Source organism: Salvia splendens, chromosome 17 (genome assembly GCF_004379255.2).
Source record: "Salvia splendens isolate huo1 chromosome 17, SspV2, whole genome shotgun sequence".
NCBI classification, from domain to species: Eukaryota; Viridiplantae; Streptophyta; class Magnoliopsida; order Lamiales; family Lamiaceae; genus Salvia; species Salvia splendens.
In genome coordinates this window covers 14,361,248-14,372,930 of record NC_056048.1, presented here as the reverse complement: position 1 = coordinate 14,372,930, position 11,683 = coordinate 14,361,248, and the positions used below count along the sequence as shown (strand labels likewise).

Genomic DNA, 11,683 nt, shown 5'->3' with positions numbered 1-11,683 from the left:
GCATCGAGAAGAAATTAGAGTTCCGTCGCGTCACATGGCTGCTTCTCCGTCGCCGCCACTGCTGTCTGCCGTCGTCGCTGCGGAAGCCCCAGCAGCCGCTGCCCTCTTTTCTCAAGCAAGTAAGTCCCTCCGCCTTTCCCTAATTCATCCTAATTCTATTTCTCCTAAGACAAAGGCTAAACTTAAAGATTGAAACTTTGTACCGAGCATGATGATTCATAATTATCCTAAATGAATGCAAGGAATTCAAGGCTGGGAATTGATCGGTGACTACCTTCTTAGGCGGCAGAAAACTCTCTTCTCCAACTCGGTTCTTTCTCTAAATTTTAGTTCCCGATTTTTCTTGGTATTGAATTTATGTGTAGAAAGATCGTGGCATTGATTGGATATATATAGACAAAACTGATAGATATTGATGGATTTGGTGGTTGGAGAGATTTTAGGAGATATGGGGAAATCGTTTGGTGATGGGGTTTGGAGAAATATATTTGACCAAGTTGATGACTACAAATTTGGAATAAATAATTGATTTTTGATTTTATTATACTTTTTTTTAACGGGGTGTTACACAATACGATGTAGTATGTCTATTCAATAAATTTTTCATAATTCTAAAATATTCTATATTGAAACTTCCCTAAAAATTTGTTAGTGTATAATTAACAGTTTTAAATATTTAATTTTTCTTAATAACATGTAAGAAATTCAAGTTTTTTTTAAAAAAATTATGAAATACTACTCCCTCTGTCCCACTAAAGATGACTAACTTTCCTTTCTGGTTTGTCCCAATCAAGATGACGCATTACTAAAAATGGAAACACATTTTATCTCTACTTTACTCTCTTCACTTAACACACAAAATAAATGTGCATAAAATCTCGTGCCGCCCAAGGAATATGTCATCTTCCTTGGAACGGAGGGAGTATTATTGACTATAATATAACATAATAGTTAGAATAATAATTTTTGAATAATAGAGTTTATTAACTTTATACGCTATATAATCGTTTATATTATTAGTTAATATATACTAATTCTAAAAAATATGGAAAATTTCCTATTTATGGGCATCTCACGTATATACATAATACACGTACATGAATATTCTAAAAATATTATACTCTATAACTAACAGTATATTCATATATTGATGGTAGTAGATATAATTTAATAAATATTGATTTCATATATCTTATAATGAAGATATTAATTGTATTACACAATTCTATTCATAAATTGTTATTCTAACTATTATGTTATAAAGAATATTTAATAGTATTTCATAATTTTTAAGAAAAAATCTCAAATTTCTTACATGCTATTAAAAAAAATTAATTACTTAATTATACGGTAACAAATTTTGGAAAATTTTCAATATTACAGAATATTTAGATTTGATAATTGGCTCTCCACTTGTCATAAATTCATTGAGTAGACATACCACATCATATTATCATATTGTCAAGTGATATGTCTTAACCACTGAATGTTATGTTTTTTCCGACCGTACGGGCATAAATCCTCCTGTTAAATTCATCATATATACTGTCTAAAGCAAAATTTGATCGTATGAACTATCAACACATACAAGAAATTACATCCATTTAAGTGAAAGAGAAGCTAGTTTTATCTACTCTATACACGTCTGTATGTACAGTTTTATTCTCCCAAATTCATGATATATCACTTTCACCTTCTTCAACAGTCAACACAGCAATCACTCAACGTAGTCGGGGCGTCGCCCCGACGTCGTAGGTGAAGCTCAGTATCATCTGGTCTTGATAATGTTCTTGGCTTTGTAGGAGAAATGTTTGATTGACATGTTGTCAGCAAAGGTCAAGGGAGCTTCCTCATCCTCCACCTCCCTTGGATCGGACCATCTACTCTCCCGTTGCTCGTCGGGTTCCTCCGGAATATCGCGATACAAGTATCTCAACATGAAAAGAGCTGTATCAGGATCTCTCCAGTAGTTTCTGCACACAAATATACCATTAAAAACGCACTCCACATCTCCAGAGGGAAGAATAATCGCTTCACTACTTACGTGTGCGACCCGATGGCCGATATGTAAGGGTGTCGAAAAGTTTTATCCTGAAACACCAACCCAATATTAAAGAGATAAAAGACCACCAAACCCACGATCTGCTCTATCTTATAGAGCTCACTGAAAAGTTGAGTTACACGGGTGACCCGCTCAAGAGAGAAGGCAAAAAGTACGTACTTGCAATACATGATCGACACGCCCATCCACGGATCCTGTTAGTCTTTCCATCATAACAGACCCATAGCATCTTTCTCTATTTTCTTGCAAATCCTCACATTCATCTGCAACCAAAATTTCGACAAAAAAGAAAAGCAGCCTCACGATTGTCATAATCTACAAAGAAGCAAATGAAAAGCAGGAGGAAGATATGTTTACCGTCACTGCCATCATTGCTTCTCGGCTCACACATTGTGAGCATTTTAACCTGACCGAAGAAGCTTCCAGTAAGATTGATAGATTATATATTAAGTGAGAGATAAGATCTCTTAAACTAAAGCAATACGTCAAAAATACCCACCCTAACAGTTGTCAGGTGATCCACGAAGGCTTGAGAACGGGCAGCTACTCCTTCTTTAAATTCCTGTATGACGTTGCATGAGCACAAAGAAGCACACACCTGCAGAATCTATGGTCTAAGAAACTAGCTCTTAGTGTACTGGATTACCTGATACCCCACATATAGTCGTTTGCCACCTCGATGGTATGGAATAATAACAGGACGTTTGTTGTCATAATCTTTACAGATTAGCGGCTCTACTCTGTGTAAACAAAAAATTTATCTTAATGAAGTTTGTTTAAAATAAAATACTACTACTATAAATAAAAACCATGTGATATACTTCTAATTAAAGTAAAAGAGTAAAACATCACCTATAAGCGACAGGATCGAAAGGATGAAAAATGTTAAACATCTGACGGCATGCTGGCATTTCTTCATTAATATTTTCCTCTTCCCAATAGTATTTCCCTTTGCCTACCAACCAAGACAGCAGAAAATATTTTAGACAAAAAATTCGATTCCAGCCAACAAGTCTGGCATTCAAAAGAAACATAACAATTCAACAAGAGGTGGATGAAAATATAGGAATTAGATAAAGGTATCTAAAGCTCAAAGCCAGTAATTACCAATGCCAATACGAACATTACGGAGGGAGAGGAACACTCCAAGGGGCGAGCCCACGGCAAAGAATGTATCGACCTGACATCAAAAGCAAGCGTATTCATCAATACTCTTTAGCCCAAGTAACTAAAGCATAAGTAATAACAGAAAGTCACCTTAAATTCTAATTTTGTGTATCTTATTTGCGGGGTGTAACCCTTCACAGTATCTCTACACCCATCTTGAACACTATCAGGTACAACACTTTTATCAGATTCATCCACAACACTTTTAGCAGGTTTGTTTACAGCACTTTTACCGTCATGTGCATCCACTGGCATTAGTTCACATCAAACGCAGGAAATCCAACTTAGTAAAGCCATTCAAGATTTAACACGCTTAAATAAGTCGTACGACGCGTTGAAATCACACAACGCATACCTATATCATCAATTCCTGCTTCAAATTGTTTGATTTTTGATTTAAGCAATTCAATCTGAGAGACAAGGGTAGTGTGAGAAAGAATTAACATAAGAGGGCGAGAAATGGAAAGAAAAGTAACGCAACCACCTCTTCCCTAAGTGATTTGATCACTTCACCTTCGCGATTATCTTTAATATTCTCACCACTTGGTTCGTCGTCACATGTTTCAATCTCACTGTTCATGCTTCTTGGGTCGTTCATCATCTCAGGTTCAGAGTATCCTCTGTAATTCAAAGAGTCGAGAGTTTGATTGTGATTTTCATCTAAAGTGAAGGCATCATTTTTCTGCTGGTAGCTAGTATCATTGGTAGTTGATTCATCCGACTCTGACAATGCAGGAGGACCCAACTGATTACAAACTCCATCCACATGTTCTTCCACAAGGTTGAAATTATCTGTATCACTGACAATTCTTTCACCTCCAGAGTCCTCAACCCTCTCGTGATTGCTGTCAGGTGATAAGTCATTCCCCACGGAACAACGTCCCTCACTTTTTTCTCGTTCCATATCTGTAATACCAACTACTATTTCACCTCCAAAGTTCCCAACACTCTCGTGATCCATGTCTGAGTTGAGGCCTTCCCCAACATCGAAGGTGGCCTTGCAGTTATGTGGTAAGTCAGTCCTCATAGAACAGTGTGTCTTGCTTTGTTCTTGTTCCTTGTACATCCACTCCATCGGGAATGGTGAACAAAGAGTATTTTGATGACAAAGGATGTCATACGATAGAACACTTCCCAAAGAGTGGCCATATATTGAAACCTGAAGAGTCAATACATTGATGAGCGGCCGAGTCTAAACAATAAGCTCAAACATTTAATTTGGCGTTGAAATAAAGAAGGTTTCTGTTTTCATCTTGCAATATACCTTTCCATCATATCCAGGGTTCCTCTTGAGAAACTTTAGATATAATCTGTTAAGTTGGTTAGATACCTGAACAAGACATGAGCACGAGAAAATTGATTTAAGAACATTTGAAAATTTGTGAGAAATTCATTCCAGCTAATATAACACACAACACACGCAGAAATTTAACAACAGAGGTGAGAAGAAGTAATAAATCAGAGGGTACCGAGTTAATAATGTCCTGACAATAGATAGGGCTCATATAGTATAAGACATCATGAACTGTTGCACTCAGCATTGTTCGTAGCCCTCGCACACCATCTAAAGTGATTTTCTCAACCGCTGCTTCACCACTGAGAGTCAAGCCCTTTCTCCACTAGTCAAAGAAAAGAAATAACAATTAATCATAATCAAGGAGCTAATAGCTTCAGGTTAGCACAATGGATGCATAACTGACAGTAAAAATCCAAACTAGCAAGCATCGCGTAACGAATCCAATAAGTGCACTAAAGTACCTGGCATGGAATATAAAGGACTCTTTGAGTGCCACGTTGGTGCCAAGTCAGATGCCTTTCCGCAAGGCTTGCTGTAAGGTGGCGAAAACCTCCAACATCATCCACCAAGTTTGATTTCTCCAACCTTTGACCAATACCATGAACCATGAAAACTAAATGTTGCACAGGAACCTGCATATAAAAGCATGCGCCACAGAGGAACTCTTAAACGGTATCAGTTTGAGAAACAATTTTGAAGTCGATAAACAGAAAGAAAGTGTTGTTGATGAGGAACCCATAAAACCTCTTTAAACCCCTACATTCATTTCCAAGTGTTCTTGTATTGAAGCATATATTATTTATGCATATGTTTCTAAGATCTGTTTCATCAGTATGCTGAAGCTAAATGTAATGATCAAAAGAAAGTCAACCATCACAGATAGAGATGGTGGTGCTAATCATGCTTGTTGAAAAAATGCAAGGACTTTCAATAGCGAAAGTTGGATTGACAACTGTAATTATATAAATGACAAATACAGGATTGTTATCAATTCATGCAATATACCTGTGAACAATAATCATCCATTTCCTCCTCCTTTTGTTGACGTAATTCATCCTGAACCAAATTGCAAATTATGTGATGAAATATTGTTAATTTAGCTAAGATGGTTAGGGAAGGCTTTCACATAAATTCATAAAGCAATATGCTTGTACACAGTAAAATTATGGTTTTAGAAACAATCATTAGAACAATTTAATACCTCAAGCATATGAGGAATGGTGTTAAATGAAGAATGTGGAATTTGGTGTGAGGCTATGAGGAAAGGTGCCGAGTAGAATAAACCCCTCCCAGCAACTCATCTTGTTAGGTTATCAACATTTAAAATTTTAATCCTGAACTAACGGTAATGCTGTAGTGAATAGTTCTCCGTAATAGAATCTTTTGGGAGAGACAAGGTATCTGTATCAGAACTAATATTTTGTCATTTACTTTGAAGCAACTAAGTACATAATTCCCCTTGTTAAATATAAAATTCATCCAAAACTGATGGGTCCAATGTGCTTGGTGTTTATAAACAATGCCATCAATCTACAAATACAGTTTCTAGCATAGAGAAAATACATTATTAACAAAGTCGTCTAAAGCAAGGAGAAAAAAGATGACCTGAAGTATTTGCACAGAAAATACGAATGTTACAATTATGGATACCTGCGTTGGTTTTTTTGACTCAGATGGAGCATACCCACGTCTTAATTTAATGCCATTATATCCAATATTTACAATGTTAGAAAATCCAGAAGAATCAACACTAAGCCAAGCTTCCCATGTATCATCTTCCCCTGTAAAAAGGGCATGCAGCCCCTGCAACCAATAGAGTTATAAGTTATGAATTCCCTAATAACAAGTTCAGAGAAAGCTTGTGCCAAAATAGATAGACGTACTGAGGTTGAGCCTTGTAAATCAACTCGAGCAGCAAAAAGACCCGATGGTTGGAAAGTTCTTCGGTGCCAAACCTGGAAAAGAAAGCATCTCCAGCTTCATAAGTTACTCTTCTGAGACTAAATTGCCCTAAAAAATTCTGACAGACTGGGAAAGGAAACAAAACTCATAATGAAAAATATGCTGATATAGTTAATAGTTTTGAAAGCTTACTCAAACTGGATCACAGAAGAGAAAAATAAATATATAAAATAGGCATAGTAACTAACTTTCAGAAATAAACAAAGTAATTATAAGATTTATCTGCAACAGTGCAGTTAACTGACAAAAGAGAACAATACAGAGAGTTCACGAGCACCTGGCTTCGATATGCATACTCCAACTGCTCAGATACATCCTCACGGATTGGATGCCAATCAAGACCACCTTTACGAGCAAACCAATGGCCTCGTAGCACCCTTCGATTCTCTCCGTACCAATACACAGGAAAACAATGTCGTCTGACTAAATCTACCTGTACAGATGCAATTTGTCAACATCTAGACTTTCCTATTTGTAAAGAAACTTTGTCAACCATTAGGTTGAACAGGATACAGATGAAAGTAATATAGAATAAAAACCTAATCAGTTACTAAAATATAGTGAATGCTTGATATTCAAATTTTTCAAGTTTACCCAATTTCACTTCCAAACCCAAGCACACACATGGGGGAGGAGAGGAAAGACTCTTGCGAGCTTAGTCAACATTCATCTCATTCCCCCAAAAACAGGTAAAAGAAAAAACAAATTATCAAACATCAGTTTCATATCAAATATCTAAAACAACTAGCGAATAAGCATAAAGAAACTACATGACAAAAGGAATTAATTGCAACAAATAAGAGATTGTCAAGAAAACTCATTTGAAAATGAACAATAAATTTATGAGAAGCCAACACATGAAGGACTACCTCATACAACCCTCCCTTTACTGGTACACCAACTCTCTCTTCTTCAGCTGTGGATAGTTGGCAAGCAGGACAGTCTGAAGAAAGTTTCATGGAATCAATACCATGCTTCCCTCTAGGACCTTCACTACATTCCGCATACTCCTTCCACCAAGCAGAAAGCAACTCTTCCTCTCTCTGTGAATATAGCAGATATCTGTGAGTACAATACTCCATACATAAACTAATTCTACAGTGATCAGCTAAAGAAATCCAGAGAACCACATTCAGAGTACGAAACTTTTCTGACCTGCAAGAAAGAAGCCTCTATTGCCAGCGAATCACGCACACCAAATCTGAAATAATCACCTTTCCCTACAACTTCAGTTCGAGGGACTGATGCGGCAAGTTCTGACAAAAAAGAAAAGTACAAAATAACAAGATCTGGCATGATGGCAAGGCCAAGTATCTCTCTGTAAAACACACTTGAAGGCCCCTTCAACCCATCCAATAAAGATTGTCACATTAGGGCCATACAGAAATCAACCATCCAGCAAAAGCCATTTCACATAAGTTTGACTTGGGTGTTACAATCCAAATCTATTATAACAACTATTTCTTATCAGCAATAACTATAATTTCATACGCTGTAGATACAATTCCTTCATGTATTAGCCAATCAAATCAGTAACATCATAGACTAACCCCAAGACTCTCCCTATTTATCAGCAATCAAATTTCACCAGGGCAGGAGCTGAATAAATATCCCTAAATTCATAAGAGTTCCTTTGCAGCCATAATTAGAACACAAAATAGAAAGAATATAAAAAATTACACTCATAATTTGATCAATCTACATAACATGGTGAGTTATGGAAAAGCAACGGCAAAAACTTCCATTCTAAAATAAAAGATAACCAAAACCAGCACCTCAAACACTCTAAGCAAACTAAAAAATGATGCAATTGATCGATCCACTTAACACGGTCAAGTATAGAATAGCAGAGGCAAAAACATCAACTCCAATTCTAACTACACGAGATAAAAGACGAGCATAAACAAGCATTTCAAACATTCCACAACAAAACACAGAAATTACTGCAATTAGAAGGCATACACATTGAACAAACAAAATAGCAAGAACTAACCATTTTCCGCCAACGGAACCTTACAGAAGTACCACCTAAGGTCGCCGCCATCAGAGGGGCTCCTAGTGCGGGCAAGGTACTTCTGCCTTCCCTCACACTGCTCAATCTCATGAGCCAACCTCCTTATATTCGACGGCGTATTCTTTAACATGTCTAGTGAGGTCTGCCCCGCCTCGTCAGCAACACTGCCCCTCATTTCCGACGGCATTACGCCGCTCTATTCTAGCTACAAACAATCAATTAGCTCGGATTAAACGACGAGTTACAGAGTCCTCCTACTGATCATCAACTGATTCCACAAATACATCAAATTTAAACAACATTGAATGAGTTGAAGAAGTTTACCAACTCCGTTTCCCCCTTTCTGTGTTTTCCTGCCGCAATTCAGCGAAATTGTGTTGGCTAAACGGAGTCAACTGATTCCTTAACCCAGCGCCAAACTTCATACAACTATAAACCTAGCAATTTGAAGGATAAAATATCCAATCTCGATATCAAAATTTAGTTTAGGAATAAATTTCCTCAGCAGTAAAAAATCTACTAATACGTTTTGGAGTTGCTTCAGCTAAACTCCAAGATGTTGAACAGTGAGGAATCGAATTGAAAGGCATCTTCTGGTATAATCCAACTTGATTTTGACGAATAAAAAGAGCTTATATTGAAATTCCAATTATAGTTTAATAAACAGACATTTTGATTATTAAATAATTATGAAATATGGAGCACACAGTTGGGGCGGCGCCGCCACCAAATTCCACAGAGCTCAATTCTATTTTTGGCAAGTTAAATTAATTAAAATTATCAAATTGTTAATTTGAAAATCTAAATTATTTTTACAACCTCTCAACAAATACCAATAATCCTACCGGTAGTCAAAAATTTATGTATTTCCATTTCGGTGAAACTTCTCTCATACGAGATCCTACTCGCTCTATTCTATACTAATAATATTTTTAATTTATGTATTTCAATTTCGGTGAAACTTCTCTCCTACAAGATACTCCTCGCAATATTCTATACTAATAATATTTCAAGTATCTTCTATCCTTATACTTTATTAGAATTTAATATTCTGTCCGTTCCTAAAAAGTATACTTTATTAAAATTTAATATTATTTCCGTCCCTGAAAAGTATGAACTATTTCTTTTTTAATCCGTCCCTGAAAAATAAGAACTTTCTAAAACTTAAAACTTATTTCTCTCTAATAAAGTGGAACTCATTCTCCACTAGCAATACTTTAAAAACTTTTTTCTTTAGATCTCTCTCATACTTTTTCAATAATGCATTAAAACTCGTACCGAAACAAATGTTCATACTTTTTAGGGATGGAAGGGGTAATATTTACTAAGTACTACTCTCCCTGTCATACAATAGGAGTCATATTTAGTTATGACACGGGTTTTAAGAAAGAGAAATTTCGGAATAAGGGACTCAATTCGCATGCCTTTCGAAATTTAGGATTAAATTCGCCGACCTTTCGAAATATAGGATCGTGAATGCGAATTTTCCGGAATAAGGGATTTTCGAATTTTTATATGTTTTCTCTTCTTTTTTTTTATTGTTTTTCTCACCATGTTTAAGAATGACCAAATTACCCTCTAATATTTTCACAAGAATTTTGATTATATTTTACTCCAATTATTTTCACCGCCGCCGTTGCACTATTTTTTCCAGAAGCCAAACCTTTCTCCTTCATCACATTCATTTCTTCAAACTACGAATTTTCATTCCTCTAATCATGGAATCTTGGATGAACCACGATTTCCAACATGGATTTCTTCTCGTCGGGATTCCGAGAGACCGATTCAAGCCCTAATTTCCTCTCCTCCTCACCTGAGTTGAGGAGTATTATGTCGGAGGAGATCACGTTGCTCCACCGGCTCTTCAGCACCAAGATCTTGTTGTTCAGTCTGTGCAGCGGTGACATGCTCTCCAGCATCGGCGTCCCTCGCTTCCGCCAATGCACAATCTGGAGGATCCACGGCGGCCTCCTCTCTCTGCCTCGAGCTCAAGACCAGAATCTAGCGCCGGCGGCGGATTGTGTAGGAACCAGAGACTTGAGGAGAGGTCGGCTGCGGTGCCATGGAGGCGGCAGAGGGGGCATGTGCAGTTCGTCTCGAGTTACTGGTTGATGCAGCCGATGTGGAGGGCGTGGTTGCATTTGGGGAGGAGGTGAAGGACGTGTCGTCGAATTTGGTGAGGCAGGCAGCGCATTCGAAGCCGAATAGGGAGCTGAGGAGGGAGGAGAAGCAGAAGAAAAAGATGGCTTTGATGGGGGATTTGTCGAGGCCGGAGGCGGATAGGGAGAGGGGAGGTGGTGTTGGTGGTGGTGACGGAGGCGAGGTGGTGGCAGAACTTGGCGTAGAGGAGGAGGAACAAGGTGAGGGAGAACATGACGGCGAAGAGAATATGGAAGTTCCATGATTCTGATAAATTAATTGATCATTACAGAGCTGGAAAATTGGAGCTTGCATAATTACACAGCAGCGTTGATATTTGTGATTTGCAAAATTGAGTGAATAAAATTGTTGTGAATAAGTAGATTAGGGGATAACTTAGTCAATTCATAAATATTATAAAAGAAATAATATGGAAAAAGAAAAGAAAACATATAAAAATTCGAAAATCCCTTTTTACGAAAAATTCGCATGCCATGGTCCTAAATTGTGAAAGGTCAACGAATTTAATCCCAAATTTCGAAAGGCATGCGAATTTAGCCCCTTTTTCCGAAATATCTCTTTAAGAAATGTAAAGAAAAGTAATTTAAATAAGTTAGTGGAATATGAGGCTTACTTATATTTACTTCCTCCATCTCAACTAAGTTGAGTCATATTCTTTTTTGGCATGTCCCAACTAAGTTGAATCGTTTCTTTTTTGGATGAAAAACAAAACATCCAATCGTTCTTACCTTATTCTATCATCTACTTTACTCTCTCTTTATCTTTCCTACTTTATTCATCTCTTCTACTTTTCAACACAATTTCTTAATCTTCGTGTCCAAAAGTTTTGACTCAACTTAGTTGGGATGGAGGGAATATAAGTTTTGTAATAAAATGTGAGTGAATAAGTTGGTGGAATGTGAGACCTACTTACATAGTAAAAGTGAAATATGACTCTTATTGTGGGACGGATCAAAAATAAAACAGAACTCTTATTATTGGACGGATAGAAGCACTTTTTAAAAATAAACAAATATATAAA

At 36.9% G+C, this 11,683-nt stretch overlaps 1 protein-coding gene across 1 annotated transcript; it reads right to left on the bottom strand.

Moving 5' to 3' along the window:
• Positions 1-1,511: 1,511 nt before the first annotated feature.
• On the bottom strand, positions 1,512-9,121 carry LOC121774930 (phospholipase SGR2-like). The gene is made up of 22 exons (XM_042171843.1): positions 8,827-9,121; positions 8,482-8,707; positions 7,644-7,744; positions 7,358-7,531; positions 6,766-6,921; positions 6,410-6,481; positions 6,177-6,329; positions 5,532-5,582; positions 4,988-5,158; positions 4,699-4,848; positions 4,494-4,559; positions 3,714-4,388; positions 3,585-3,639; positions 3,320-3,477; positions 3,170-3,242; positions 2,915-3,017; positions 2,709-2,802; positions 2,562-2,624; positions 2,420-2,468; positions 2,222-2,325; positions 2,045-2,091; positions 1,512-1,973 (listed from the first exon to the last, which is right to left on the bottom strand). The coding sequence occupies exons 2-22, from the start codon at positions 8,687-8,689 to the stop codon at positions 1,769-1,771; spliced, it is 2,928 nt and encodes a 975-aa protein (XP_042027777.1). The 5' UTR covers positions 8,690-8,707; positions 8,827-9,121; the 3' UTR covers positions 1,512-1,768.
• Positions 9,122-11,683: the final 2,562 nt, after the last annotated feature.